The sequence below is a fragment of the Coregonus clupeaformis genome, chromosome 2 (genome assembly GCF_020615455.1).
Source record: "Coregonus clupeaformis isolate EN_2021a chromosome 2, ASM2061545v1, whole genome shotgun sequence".
NCBI lineage: Eukaryota > Metazoa > Chordata > Actinopteri > Salmoniformes > Salmonidae > Coregonus > Coregonus clupeaformis.
Genome location: NC_059193.1, coordinates 24568937 through 24584722, shown reverse-complemented (window position 1 = coordinate 24584722; position 15786 = coordinate 24568937). Strand labels below are relative to the sequence as shown.

Genomic DNA, 15786 nt, shown 5'->3' with positions numbered 1-15786 from the left:
GTAGAGTTCATAAAACGAAAATAATATTTGTGTTGCCCCACAGTAAGCGACCCAGTTTAATACCGTTAACATTCTTACTAAGCCCCATAATTGCTTTTCATTTAAGGCCTTTTCCGTGGGAAAGTCAACCTGGGCATCCACAAATAAAGTTAGCCATTTCCGAATGAAACCACGTTCATAATTATCCTTAAGGTACAGTATATATGTTGGATTTCAGGCTTTATTTGAAACGTTTAAGTAGGACATTTTATGGATTTTGACCATTAAAAAGTATGGTGCCAAGTCTCAAAGGCGCTTTAGTTTTGTTTGCGTGTTTCTACAGTCTTGTAAAGATGACTGGGGGTGACTGGGACAGGCAATGTAACATCCATGAGTTTTTTTTATTTTTTTTAAGCATGCACCTTACATTGAATCATCTTGAAACGTTCTATGTACAGCTAGCTTTCATCAATGTTTTATATGGTCTATAATTGGTTTCTCTCTTTTCATTGTCAGTATCCTTTTTCAGATATCCGTAACATCCATAATGGTTGTTGATGTGATGCATATTGCTGTATCATATTTAAGCTCCAGAACCTTGTGCGTTCACCACATTGTGTGCTTGTTCTGAAATGTATTCTTCAGACTTTTACTGAAGCAATTGTTGATGTCTTGAAAATGATAAGATTATTTTGGAAAATATATGCTGAAAATAATTTCTAGTCCTGGAGTGTATTTTTCAACTGAAAGCCCCCCAAAATATACTCACTTCATCCAGTGTCCAGAAAAGTGGATTGGCAGTATAGGCACATGTACAGGGGGTCCGAAATTAGTGACACCCTTTAATAAAGATGAGCAATAATGACTGTATAAAATAAATAATTCCAATACTGAGCTATTATTGTATACTCAAAAAATTTGGGAAATTATGTTATACTAATACAATTGCTCAGAAAGAGATTTTGTTTAACAAGTAATAACATTTTTCCCCATTAAGGTAGAGGTCAAAATGATTGACACCCCTAAAGATTGTTATAAGTAAAGGAGGCAAAAGTTTAGTATTTGGTCCCATATTCCTAGAACGCAATGACAACATCAGAGGATCAAAGATCATACCCCCAAGACATCTAATATCCCCTGTTATTGGTAATGGTGAGAGGTTAGCATGTCTTGGGGGGTATGTTCTTTGAACCTCTGTAACTTTCTCGCTCATCTGTAATCATGGTAGCATCCACATGAATGTAGAAGTGTTTAGAAATATTCTGTTATTTATAATAAAAGTGACTCCAAAGTGACACTACATTATTTACCATTCATTTCAATTGGGCACAAAATAATCTGAAACAACCAAAACGAACTGGTAGAGTCACACGCTTGATGTAGTCATTGTGTGCTAGGAAAATGGGACCAAATACTAAACGTTTGACTACTTTATAAGAATCTTTAGGGGTGACCCCTACATTTTTTAGAAAAACAAATATTACTTGTTAAACAAAATCTCTTACTCTGTATTAGTATAAAATATAATTTCTCAAATTTTTTTGCATAAAATATAGCTCAGTATTTGAATTATTAAATAGTAATTATTGCTCATCTTTATCAAGGGTGTCAACAATTTCGGATCCCACTGTATATTGTCTAATTTGCATAATGTGTTAAAATATTTCAGAAAAATGGTAATGAAAAGAAATAGATAATACAGTGGGGAGAACAAGTATTTGATACACTGCCGATTTTGCAGGTTTTCCTACTTACAAAGCATGTAGAGGTCTGTAATTTTTATCATAGGTACACTTCAACTGTGAGAGACAGAATCTAAAACAAAAATCCAGAAAATCACATTGTATGATTTTTAAGTAATTAATTTGCATTTTATTGCATGACATAAGTAACGCAGAACTTAATATTTGGTACAGAAACCTATGTTTGCAATTACAGAGATCATATGTTTCCTGTAGGTCTTGACCAGGTTTGCACACACTGCAGCAGGGATTTTGGCCCACTCCTCCATACAGACCTTCTCCAGATCCTTCAGGTTTCGGGGCTGTCGCTGGGCAATACGGACTTTCAGCTCCCTCCAAAGATGTTCTATTGTGTTCAGGTCTGGAGACTGGCTAGGCCACTCCAGGACCTTGAGATGCTTCTTACGGAGCCACTCCTTAGTTGCCCTGGCTGTGTGTTTCGGGTCGTTGTCATGCTGGAAGACCCAGCCACGACCCATCTTCAATGCTCTTACTGAGGGAAGGAGGTTGTTGGCCAAGATCTCGCGATACATGGCCCCATCCATCCTCCCCTCAATACGGTGCAGTCGTCCTGTCCCCTTTGCAGAAAAGCATCCCCAAAGAATGATGTTTCCACCTCCATGCTTCACGGTTGGGATGGTGTTCTTGGGGTTGTACTCATCCTTCTTCTTACATGCTTTGTAAGTAGGAAAACCTGCAAAATCGGCAGTGTATCAAATACTTGTTCTCCCCACTGTATGTGTCTGCATTCAACTGGTAAAGGTTCATTTGTATATGGATAAAGATTTTTTTAAATACCTGTGAGGGTGTGGTGTCTGGCCTTGTATAGTATTCCGGCTACCTGTAATTATGCAATCCTAGGTACTATACCGTCTGCTGACATTTTAAAAACATTTTGAATGACAACGAATGTGTTATGATATATTTTGACCAAGACATCTTTACGATTTAAAGTCTATTTCAGACTCTGTAACATCTATAACAGAGTAATATCGATAACGGTTGTTTTTGTTCTCTAAAGCAATAAAGGAAATATTTTCGAAATTATTGTTTTTGTGTTCAACCAAGGCTATCCATGGTTTCAGCTAAGACTTACAAACTCAGACTTTTGCTAATATGTTCAGTCTCCCCCAAAAGCTTGTCCATTTCATGTAACATCCATAACGCTTCTTCTTCATAACGTGTCTTCACTGACATTTTCAACATGTCCCTGACCGAGTCTGTAATACCAACATGTTTCAAGCAGACCACCATAGTCCCCGTGCCCAAGAACTCTAAGATAACCTGCCTAAATGACTACCGACCCGTGGCACTGACGTCTGTAGCCATGAAGTGCTTTGAAAGACTGGTCATGGCTCACATCAACAGCATAATCCCAGAAACCCTAGACCCACTCCAATTTGCATACCGCCCCAACAGATCCACAGATGATGCAATCTCTATCGCACTCCACACTGCCCTTTCCCCACCTGGACAAGAGGAACACCTACGTGAGAATGCTATTCATTGACTACAGCTCAGCATTCAACACCATAGTGCCCTCTAAGCTCATCACTAAGCTAAGGATCCTGGGACTAAACACCTCCCTCTGCAACTGGATCCTGGACTTCCTGACGGGCCGCCCCCAGGTGGTAAGGGTAGGTAACAACACATCTGCCACACTGATCCTCAACACGGGGGCCCCTCAGGGGTGCGTGCTCAGTCCCCCTCCTGTACTCTCTGTTCACCCATGACTGCATGGCCAGGCACGACTCCAACACCATCATTAAGTTTGCCGACGACACAACAGTGGTAGGCCTGATCACCGACAACGATGAGACAGCCTATAGGGAGGAGGTCAGAGATCTGGCCGTGTGGTGCCAGGACAACAACCTCTCCCTCAACGTGACCAAGACAAAGGAGATGATTGTGGACTACAGGAAAAAAAAGAGGACTGAGCACGCCCCCCATTCTCATCGACGGGGCTGTAGTGGAACAGGTTGAGAGCTTCAAGTTCCTTGGTGTCCACATCACCAACGAACTATCATGGTCCAAGCACACCAAGACAGTCGTGAAGAGGGCACGACAAAGCCTATTCCCCCTCAGGAGACTAAAAAGATTTGGCATGGGTCCTCAGATCCTCAAAAAAATTCTACAGCTGCACCATCGAGAGCATCCTGACTGGTTGCATCACCGCCTGGTATGGCAACTGCTTGGCCTCTGACCGCAAGGCACTACAGAGGGTAGTGCGTACGGCCCAGTACATCACTGGGGCAAAGCTCCCTGCCATCCAAGACCTCTATACCAGGCGGTGTCAGAGGAAGGCCCTCAAAATTGTCAAAGACTCCAGCCACCCTAGTCATAGACTGTTCTCTCTGCTACCGCACGGCAAGCGGTACCGGAGTGCCAAGTCTAGGTCCAAAAGACTTCTCAACAGCTTCTACCCACAAGCCATAAGACTCCTGAACAGCTAATCATGGCTACCCGGACTATTTGCACTGCCCCCCACCCCATCCTTTTTACGCTGCTGCTACTCTGTTAAGTATTTATGCATAGTCACTTTAACTCTACCCACATGTACATATTACCTCAACTACCTCAACTAGCCGGTGCCCCCGCACATTGACTCTGCACCGTTACCCCCTGTATATATAGCCTCCCTACTGTCACTTTATTTTACTTCTGCTCTTTGTTTTTCTCAACACTTTTTTTTTGTTGTTGTTTTATTCTTACTTTTTTTGTTTAAAATAAACGCACTGTTGGTTAAGGGCTGTAAGTAAGCATTTCACTGTAATGTCTGCACTTGTTGTATTCGGCGCATGTGACCAATAAAATTTGATTTGATTTGATTTGCTTAATTTCTCCAATATTTAGAAGTCTGCTTTTTGGGGTATACACAGTGCCTTCAGAAAGAATTCACACCCCTTGACTTTTTCCACATTTTGTTGTGTTACAGCCTGAATTTAAAATTGATGAAGTTTAGATTTTTTTGTCACACAATACTCCATGTCAAAATGGAATTAAGTGTTTTGACATTTTTACAAATGAATAAACAATGAAAAGCTGAAATATCTTGAGTCAATAAGTATTCAACCCCTTTGTCATGGCAAGCCTAAATAAGTTCAGGAGTAAAAACGTGCATAACAAGTCACAGGTTACATGGACACACTGTGTGCAATAATAGTGTTTAACATTCTTTTTCAATGACTACCTTATCTCTGTACCCCACACATACAATTATCTGTAAGCTCCCTTAGTCGAGCAGTGAATTTCAAACACAGATTCAACCACAAAGACCAGGGAGGTTTTCCAATGCCTCGCAAAGAAGGGCACCGATTGGTAGATGGGTAAAATAAAATGTAATCGTCTGTCCTCAGTTGCTACACTCACTACCATGTTCCAAACTACCTCTGGAAGCAACGTCAGCACAATAACTGTTCATCTGGAGCTTCATGAAATGGGTTTCCATGGCCGAGCAGCCACACACAAGCCTAAGATCACCATTCACAATGCCAAGCGTCGGCTGGAGTGGTGTAAAGCTCGCCACCATTGGATTCTGGAGCAGTGGAAATGCGTTCTCTGGAGTGACAAATCACGCTTCACCATCCGGCAATCCAATGGACAAATCTGGGTTTGGCGGATGCCAGGAGAACGCTACCTGCCCCAATGCATAGTGCCAACTGTAAAGTTTGGTGGACGAATAATGGTCTGGGGTTGTTTTTCATGGTTCGGGCTAGGCCCCTTAGTTCCAGTGAAGGTACATCTTAAAGCTACAGCATACAATGATAATAACATTCTAGACGATTCTGTTCTTCCAACTTTGTGGCAACAGTTTGGGGAAGGCCCTTTCCTGTTTCAGCATGACAATGCCCCAGTGCACAAAGCAAAGTCCATACAGACATGGTTTGTTGAGATCGTGTGGAAGAACTTAACTGGCCTGCACAGAGCACTGACCTCAACCCCATCGAACACCTTTGGGATGAATTGGAATGCCGAACGCGAGCAAGGCCTAATCGCCCAACAGTGCCCGACCTCACTAATGCTCTTGTGGCTGAATGGAAGCATGTCCCCGCAGCAATGTTCCTAGTGGAAAGCCTTCCCAGAAGAGTGGAGGCTTTTATAGCAGCAAAGGGGGGACCAACTCCATATTAATGCCCATGATTTTGAAATGAGATGTTGGATAGCAGGTGTCCACACTCTTTTGGTCATGTGTATATTAGTGTTATTTTTCATAAAAAAAATTTAAATGTTAGATTTTTTTCTTCCACCTTGACATTAGAGTATTTTTTGTAGATCTTTGACAAAGATAATTAAATCCATTTTAATCCCACTTTGTAACACAGAATGTGGAAGAAGTCAAGGGGTGTGAATACTTTCTGAAGGAACAGTACACTTCCCCCAAGGGGTACTATAGACACACATCAAAAGTTTCATTTCTATTTTGTTAGACCATTCTGTGAGACATTAAAGTTTAGATTTTGCAAATGCTGAAATTGCCCTTAAACAAACCCAGCTACACTACATAGAACAACAGCTTCTCATTGGCAACTTCTACTTTGAAACACCAAAAGTGCCCAGATATATCTTTTTGATTGTGTCTGCTCTTCAGCTGTTGTTGATCTAATTTGTTACCCTCTGTTGCCCAAACTGAATTGTTTTTACGTCTCCTCTCCACTCCTTTTGAAGTTCTAACTTTTATTGAATGCAGGTCTCACCCAATATCACCTGGCTAAACCTTAAAACTCCCTACTTGTCTCTTGTGTACACCCATTGATCTCTGGGTTTTACAGCTGTGGTCTTTTCCAAGTGGGTATTACAGTCTACAGGCTTGCTATTTATGTGTTCTGGCTCTTTCCGCGGAGCAGGGCCAAGAGTTCAGCCCACTCTCCCCACTCCATTAATTGACTGGTAATTTGGTAATTTGGTAAATGCATTTGAAGGTGGAATGAAAAAGAAGACCCCTCTCTGCCCTTACTGTAGAGTGACGATGGTTATCCACCTGACGTTGTCTTGGCTGGGTTCCAAATGACCCCTCACCTCTGCTGATGGGGGCTGTGCAGAGATAACGGCCCATCAGGGATCAGTACAGAGACATGATGGTAATGAGTCATACAGCTTACAATGGTTCTATACTGTGTACTGCTTCGGTGGTGGTATCAGATTAGATACAGTGGAGACATTTGGAATGCAACCAATGTTTCATCTCAGAATCTCTAAATCCAGCCAGGACCAAGGGCCTTGCTTTTCACTCAGACACTCACTGATCCACACAAACGCCCTCCAGGTGACTTGCACGGAGATCGAAGGCAAAGATTTTTTTAATTACTAGACTGCTACGAAATAGAAAACTCGGGTTTAGCCCGAGGGTGTCTTCTATCGATTAGACTGTGTGATATTTTAATGAGCCCAGCATGTTTGTAAATTAGTTGTTTAAGGTGATGTCTTTGGTGGGTGAAGTTAATAGCTTTTTTCTGCTCAGATTTCTTACGCTGTAGTCTCTTTCTCCTTACAGACAGACGGATAGAGGGCATTCCATACAGACTGCGATGTCCAAGATCTCCAAGGCTGCTAAGGCCGTGAAGAAGGTGGACATTGGGGGTGTGATCCGGGCCATCGTGAGGTCAGGACAGGCGGCTCCCGGACCCCCTCTGGGTCCTGTCCTGGGACAGGTAAACTTACTGCTCAGACTCCACTTCCTGTCTCTCCTATTCTATTTCCCTTCAAACAAGAAGAGAAACTCTGTGTCAAATTCTTTACTTGTCTTGGAGTGTCAGGTTCTTGTGCATCAGTTGGCGGTTGCTCTTGAAATATACTTGAAGTTCCTGCCAAAAAGAAAGTGTTGGTGCCTTTTGAGGGCTGAGCTATGATGAATGATTTAGACTTCCTTCTGTTAAGTTTCTCCCTTTCCCACACTGTGTGGGTTGGAGAGCTCAAGAAAAGATGCCTTCATGTGGTAGAGAGAGCAGTAATGAGGTGAGATGAGTTGCATCCAGGCAAAACAGACCCGTATGTTTGGCTAAAGGTACCCTCTCAATGGTTTCATATGCCATATGTCAGTGTTGCAGCACGCCATGCCAGTGAGTTTTTCTTTGCCTCTGTCTCTCTCTTTGTTCCCTTGCACCATCAAGCGCTGAGTGTGTGTGTGTGAAGTAAACTGTAAATAAGTGCCAGTCGGCAGCCACTAGGCTTTAGGCATCGGCCTTGGCCCTTTAATCTTCCCTCTCTCCTCTTCCCTTGTTTTTTTCCCTTTATCTCCTATGACTAACCACCCCTGACAGGGGGAGCGCAAAGAGGTAGGCTGTCGGCCGCGGAGCAAATTTAAACAAACGAGAGAGAAATAAAATGGGAAGCAGGAGACCAAAGGGAAGAACTGACAGCTTTGGTGGGGGAGAATAATTACAGTCCATAGTGAAATTAGCACACTGCAATGAAGGAGAAGAATGGAGTGAGGGAGAGAAGGAGGAAAGAAGAGCGGGACCACTAATGCTGAGGATTATACACAGGGCTTAACAGGTGTAACAAATTCAAGGAAGTAGTCATTTGCTGCAGCTGTTGCCGATGTAGTTACTGCTTTTATATCAGAAATATGAGAGACGTTGCCCAACTGGGAGTGCATCCAGAATGCGTAGTTTAGAAATGGAGAGGGAGTGAGAGATGAAAGAGCGAGAGAGAAGCGGACTCCCGGTCTACTGAACTGAACACATCCCTGACGTTTCCCCCTCTCTCTCAGAACTACAGAGAAACTCCCTGGAGGTATAGCTTTACTGTTAACTGTGTGTGTGTGTGTTTAGCCAGACAGCTGAAGGATCCTGTAAATATGCCCTGTAAATCAGGCATAAAGCTGTGTATAAGCTGTTAGCATTTAGACAAATGGGTCCCAATTTCAGTGAATAGGAGCATTAATGGTTAGAGGGGAGGCAGAGGGGTTGCGGAGTGCATTAGGAACCACTGATGGAGATTGAATAGACCCTTCCTCTCTCTTTCACACTAGTGGTCCCGTGTAGCTCAGTTGGTAGAGCATGGCGTTTGCAACGCCAGGGTTGTGGGTTCGATTCCCACGGGGCGCCAGTATGAAACATTTATGCACTCACTAACTGTAAGTCGCTCTGGATAAGAGCGTCTACTAAATGACAAAAATGTAAAATGTAGTGCTGAGCGATTAGTGCTTTTGGAGGTCGGTTTGGTTTCGGTTCTATATTTTTTTTATAACATGAAATGCATTACGAAATAATTACGTTACAATGATTTTAGAACTTTTTAATGGAAATTCCAAAGCCCCAAATAGTGAACATTCAATTGTAAAACATTGAAAATATTCCATTGTCTCTGATCAGGTCCACATTGGGTAGACATCAATAGAAAAATAGAAAATTACTATGAAATAAAATATTTGTTGTTTATATTGCTTTGTTTTATTTGACTGCTTTATTATTTTTAATTCCTTACAGTCATCAGGCAGTAGCAGTCAGTCAGCAAGGCCATCTAACATGATGTGCTCCCCATACTGTAGTGTCTTCAGTCATCCTATTTAGCTAGCCTGTCTAAGTATGCTGCAGAGCTGTCTGACAATCATTTTACTAGTTCTTCAAAGTAGATCAAGGATACTTTCACAAACTGTCTATCCCTCTCTCTCGTCGTTGTGTTGTGTATATTTCGATCTCATCTATATCTAACCTAATTTAGCAGGCGTAGAAGTGTATCAGTCCAGAGATCTGTATATAATGATGAGATGCTCATGTCTCCTCCCTAACAATGGGAGTCGTTGTCCCAAAGGCGGGAAGGCAGGTGACAAGCATAGGTCCAAAATAAGCCCATAGAAACGCATTGGGCTTATTTTGGACAGATTTTGGCGAGTGAAACCTCTTGCTTCGCCTCTTCCTCTCTGATCTGGAAAAAACTGGCGCAGTGGATTATGGTCATTGTAGTTAATTACCACGTTTCTGCGCTGAACTAGGTTGAATATTTGTTTATTGAAAACTACAACTCCCTTCAGACTAGCGTCCCACATAGTTCTTGACACGATTGCTTTCGTGAATAATGTCATTGTTTTCGTGAATGATTTGATTTCTCTCTAGGGTTCACAAAAAAAAAACGAACTAAATGGAATTCAAGTAATTGAACCAACGTCAGTCAATTAGTTGTTTAATAACTGGGGGAAAAAACTAATGACGGTTAATCGCTCAGCACTATCACACACAAACCTTAGCACGTCTGCAGGCTCCCCTGTTGAAATTGGAGCCAGACCAGCAGCCAGACAGCTGAAGGATCACTGCATGCTTATCAGGCTGGTGCTGCAGGTCTAATTGTGATAAATGATAGCTTTTCCACTGTCTGTCACTCTCTCTTCGCATAGCACAGCACAGTGCGCTGCACTGCCTGCCTCAGATGTGTGGAGCGCTTCGCCCCAGCAGCTCCCTATCCATAACAGTAGCTCCCTATCCATAACATCGGCCTGCATCTTCAACAAAGAAATGCTGATGTTTTCACTGAATATGTAAAGAGGAAACCCATTTGCTTTGATGCAGTGGATGTTTTGAAAGTTAGTGACAGCTAGTATGTCCCTGAGGCCCTCTAACTGTGAATGATCAGCCTCTGATCCTGTCTTCTCCAATGTTGTGACAGGCTGCCAATACCCTCCCACACATGGCCAATAAAGTGTCAGAGCCTGTGAGTATGAAACCCTTTATTACAGTTTGGAAGCTGTCCTGGAGGTGTAGCTGACAACAGGTGTGGAAGAGCTTTCACAGTATACACACTGACTAACACCACGGCATTATGTCTAAGTCCCATATGACACAAATCATGTCTGTGTGGAACCAGTACTGAGGATTGTAGCTCCTTGAAAAGCAAGGCACTTCTTCGCTGTACATCTTTCACCCCCCATCACTCCGCCCCAGCCCTGAGCCCTCAGCCCTCTCTCTCCCCCGGATAACCAAATACTACAGGCTGACAGGACCCAGGGGTGGATAAATCATCCCTTTAACCAAAGTGAGCTAATTGGATGAGTTACTGATGTGGTTGCCTGGGCTGGTCCACAGAGCGAGGGGTGTACGTGTGTAGTTTTTAGTTTGTCCGTCTGTGTGAGGCCAACAGTCTTCGCTCTTCAGTGCTAAATGCTTCCCTGACTGGGGAGATCAGATAGCTTGACAGCTGAAGCCGAGCTGTCTCTGTCTGTACAGTTTCTAGAGTTCATGGGAGATGAAGGAGGGGCCCAGAGAGGTCTCTGTAGGATCCAGACTGACATGGGACACGGAGTGGCTCTGGGAGCGGGACATTGTGTGGAAGCGAGAGGGCGGCCTGGGGGTGGTTTTGCCTTGGGCTTGGACTTCTGTCTGCTCAGAGCTCTGGGTTGCCAGGGTGGAGTCCATGCCTGTCTCTACGCCCACCCCAGCCCCCATCCCTGCCCCCCTGCTCCCACCCTGCTTGTGCCTCTCCCAGGCAGAGCTCAGCTTCACAGCCAGGGCCAGCAGGTTCTTCCCCAGGAACACTGTAGAGACCCGGGGGTCCCTGTACCACAGCATGCCTGTGCCCCTGAGGGCCAGTGTGAACACGTTGATGGTGACCAGGCTGAGCCAGGGATACAGGGCCTCCTTACGGGGCCCCCTCTGTCCCGGCAGGGCGGCGGCCCCCAGCTCAGTGAGGGCCACGCAGGGCAGCAGCAGCAGCAGGGCGTAGCAGTAGAAGAACACCAGGCCTTCGGCCCACAGGGGCACCCTCAGGTCAGTGGCCCCTGCGTGGGCTTCCCACAGCCCGGCCTGCAGGTCCAGAACATCCAGCAGGTCCACCACCACCCAGAGCAGCCTCCCCCGCACTTCCTGCTTCCTCCGCAGGGGCGTCATGTTGTCAGCCCCAGTCAGGATGAGGAACAGGGAGGGCAGGCAGACGGACAGCAGCAAGGTGAGGGTCTTCCTGGCCAGGGGGTCAGGTGGCCGACGTTCCGTCCGGTAGTTCTGGCAGACGAAGAAGAGTTTGAGCTGGAGCAGGGACAGGAAGAGGAACCAGAGGGCGTTGGCGAAGCCTCGGCGAGGGGAGCGCGCCTCCGACACCACGCCTGCCGACACAAAACGCAGAGCCAGCAGGAAGCCCAGGTCACCTAGCAATACGGCGGCACACGGCCACACGCTGGGCCCGGCCTTGCCACGGGCTCCCAGCATGCTCTGCTCCAGCAGGTAAAGGTCAACCACTGCCATGGTGCTCACCGTGACCAGGGTTGATACGCACACCTGGGGCGTAGGCACCATGCCTGGGAGAGAAACACAGAAACATGACAAAATTGAGAGAAGGGAAATAATGCAGAATAGAAGAACTGTTTTGTTCCCGTCTAGACTCTGACCTCATTCATTCACCAATGTGAATTTCACTTGTATGATAGACGAAAGCGTTCTTAAAGACTTGTCTACTTAACAGTGATTCTAGTCATTCTTTCTTGCTTGTTGCTATGGATAAAGATCATTTTCGTGCCAGTTCAGCAGTGAGCTTTGGGTCAGAGACCGTTCTTCTCTGGTCATGCATCCTGAGGAGCAGTGTTAGTTCTCACTCCTCTGCGGCTTTTTTATTTAATGGGCCTCTTCAGCTATGAAAGTTTTAACCCCTCCTGGCACCTTGGCTAAAACTCTGAGAATTACCTAGGTTTCCTGCCATGGTGTTTTGCTTGGGTGCTCTTACCTTATTCATTATTAATTAATTGTATTAAAGTGCAGAAAAAAAAAAATTATCCTTCCTGTTTACTCAGCCTGTTTGATTCTCATTGTTGCTGCCTGCCGCAGTCTTAAATCGGCAGAAAATTGCCTTCTCATTAGGGCCGAATGTTAATAACATATCTTATTAATATTTGTTCTGAGGTGTTTTTGACGGTAATTGCTTGTTGTCATGAACACACGTGTGTTCGTTCATTAAATTGTGTGTGTGCGTGCAAGCCATTCTAATTGGCTAATCTGCCCATTTATGGAATACCAATGTGTTAATTTTTTTTATCCATATTTCAGCAGTGAACAGTATAAATCCCCAGTATTGATTGGGAGTGAGAAATGATCAGACCTTACGGTGAAATAAAACACGACACTCCTTATCATATTGAGGCTTTGGCGTATGTCTCTGAGCATACGGAGCCAGGAGAGCTGAAGAGGGGTGTCGGCCATCTGACTAGCACCGCCGAGGGTGTCAACCACTCCATGGGATCGATGGCATTTTAATATGAAATCATTACCACCTCAGATATGCCATAATGGCAACACTTGAGTGCGTGATCGAGCGAAACGATTGCGGGCTCTGCGGCCATCGAGGAGCTAATAACGTGTTTACGTCTGCTTCTGACTGACGACCGGCATCAATCTTTTCAATGCAGCACTCATCTGAGCCCTGTCATCCACTGAGCGAGAGAGACTGTCAAAAGGTCTGCAGGAGAGACTTGTGGGAGAGGGGATTGAAAGTAAGAGATGGATGCTCTTGGCTGTCTACATGCCTAATAAAGTATTACTGCATGATGGTAATAGTTCATAAATTAACTCCGCTTGGAGAGAATTGGAGGGGAGATGAGATTAAAGCCAAAAGTGATGAAGAGGAAGCTGCAGACAGAAGATGTTGATGCAGGGAGCTAAAAAAGACATGGCATCTTACACCAACTCTGTATGAATAGATTCAAATGTATTCATCACCAGGGATCAGAAGAAATTAAACACAATATCTGGAGTGGAAATGGATGGGTGAGGAAACGACCTAGACTGACTAATCCTCCTAGGGGCATGGTGAGGAAACGACCTAGACTGACTAATCCTCCTAGGGGCATGGTGAGGAAAGAGGGGCACGAATGTCAGCTTCACTAATATCTGATTATCAGACTGAGGGCTTTTTTTGTTTCACTGCAACCTGATTATCAGTGCTGGAATGGATTCTAGTGTACCAATCCGCTGACTGAGAATATTGGAATTGAAAATGGTGCTTTATCTGAACAAACCCCCCAAACTGCAGTCCGTGGAGGGAGAAAGGTAGTCTGCCACCCCAGACAGTGTGTTTTTGCCTTTCTCATTCCCAACATGCCTGTTGGCACTTCTATATGCGTCTTAAATTGTACCCTGGAACCCTGGCATTCCTCTGTCAGCCTGTGTTTGTGTTTTGACACGCATTGATTTTGTTCTGAGTGAGCGGCCCGGATGACTGCCGTGGGTCGACTCTGCTCATCAATAATGACCAAATTCATCGTCCCTATCATTAGAAAGCGGGACTGTAACTGACAGGCTGATTCAGGCTATTCCGCTGCAAGTGTAAGGAATGGGCCTGTAAAGGTGGACAGGTAAACATTTTGTTTGTGATTTTTCAGCCCAAGGTGTACAAGGACAAAAAGAAAGACTTATTTCTTGTTTGTTATGCGTGTCGTGTGTATTGTGTGGTGAAGAAAGGAGTGTTTTCACCAATCACCCAGGTAATCTGTTATGGTTTTCAAATTAGCTCCCCTACACTCATGGACACACACACACCTCGCCTCTTTTTTTGTCACATCTGTTTTCCTCTCTAATATTGGTGGTCTGCCAGGTGCGCTGCGAGGCAGGTAAAAGGAAGATGAATTGCTCTAGACCTATAATTCATCTAAAAACATTCTCCCTAGGATATTTGTCTTACTACAAACTAAATTGAATGTAATCTTACCCAGCAGGAGGGGTGATATCACAGTCTAGCCTAAGTTGTACAAGGAAGGGGTATGTGAAAGCCTGAGTGGGTTGCTTGTTAGAGAGAAAAAGGGATTTGTCTTCAATTTCAACTAAATTAATTTATGGAGGTAAAACCTGGAAAAAATGGTCCAACTAATGGAATAGTATTGGCAAATCGTGTCTCATCCAGGTGACTGAGTTGCCATCCAGCAATAACTTCTGTTGATGTCTCATGAGGCATTTGTAAGCCTATGGGAACAGCTATTATAGGCTATTACATGTGTAGGGGTTGAATAGGTATTGGAGCATGTCCCCCAAATTAATTGTTTTTTCCCCATGATAATTTCAACAGAAATCTGTTTAAATCCCCTCTCTATGGGGGATTTTGTCTACCGTTATGTTGGAGCCACACGCTTAACATCTAGTCACTCTCATTTATGGTCCATTTTAATGCACCACCTGTTACATAATTACCCGTTTATTAATAGGTGCATACATAATTCAACTCTTTCAAAGTGGGGGATAGCTAGTTACCCAAAGCATGCGTTCTTTCTTTGCAGCTCCTCCTGGCTTGATTGAGATCCACGTCGCCTATTAGTCGAACTCGAACGGTCCCTGGATAAACATTAAAGGCCAAAAATGCTAATCTGTGATTCCTAAATTAGGACTTTCATCGGTTGCTTTGTGTTAGTCCTATAATGCTGTGTGTCTGTCGGAATATTTGAATAAAATCCCACTCCGCTATGACGATTTTATCATACTGATAAAATATGGGAAAAGTAATTGCCCTCCGTCCATCTTCGAGTTTGTCAGATTTAAAACGTCTCGCCGCTTTTGCTTTTTGTGTCATCAGATAAGCGTATCATTTTGCACAATTATTCCACGGTCATCGTGGGCGCAGAATTCTCCATCTCTTGCTATGTTCGTATTGAATTTGACACCTTGGATATCGGGTCTGGCAGCCGAAGATCCAGTTATTCGGGAAGGAGCTGTGCTGGCTTGTTCTCCGGGCTCGGTCTTCTGTGAGCTGTTGAAGTCGCGCAGAAGTAGACTGCTGCTTCACGCGGAATGATGATCAGGAAAAGACGGCCAAAAAATTCAGATAAGGAGAATCGACAGTAAAGCAAACCTCGAGGACACGAGAGCGAAACATGAGGAAACTCGCCGCTAGAGTTTATGATTGCGGTGTTAATTTGTAGGCAGGTTACATGCTCTCCTCCCCGCCTCTCGTCCTCTTACTGGGCAAGTTCGTTTTGCATCGCCCGGTGCCCCGGGAGAGAGGAGTTTGACATTCTTAGACCATTCCATTGGTACTTAAGTGACATCTCAACACACCCGGGGCACCAGGCCATGCAAAACGAACTCGCCCACTCTGCCACCTCCTTTCCCCCCTATTTTTTTAAACCATCCGCTGTATAACTTTAAGAGGCGGACTGGAATGC

The 15786-nt window shown here is 44.5% G+C and overlaps 2 protein-coding genes across 4 annotated transcripts in view; one reads left to right on the top strand and one right to left on the bottom strand.

The window, feature by feature from the left end:
* Window positions 1–15786, top strand: part of LOC121531988 (39S ribosomal protein L11, mitochondrial-like) — a 53799-nt gene that overhangs the window by 10168 nt on the left and 27845 nt on the right. For all 3 annotated transcript variants that reach the window (XM_041837622.2, XM_041837617.2, XM_041837630.2), the window contains exon 2: window positions 7213–7369. In XM_041837622.2, coding sequence (XP_041693556.1) covers window positions 7247–7369 — 123 coding nt within the window. In that variant the 5' untranslated portion in view covers window positions 7213–7246. The remainder of the gene's footprint in view (window positions 1–7212; window positions 7370–15786) is intronic.
* Window positions 10883–15581, bottom strand: LOC121535986 (transmembrane protein 121-like). Its single transcript, XM_041843243.2, has 2 exons — window positions 14879–15581; window positions 10883–11943 (listed from the first exon to the last, which is right to left on the bottom strand). The coding sequence occupies exon 2, from the start codon at window positions 11939–11941 to the stop codon at window positions 10883–10885; it is 1059 nt and encodes a 352-aa protein (XP_041699177.1). The 5' UTR covers window positions 11942–11943; window positions 14879–15581.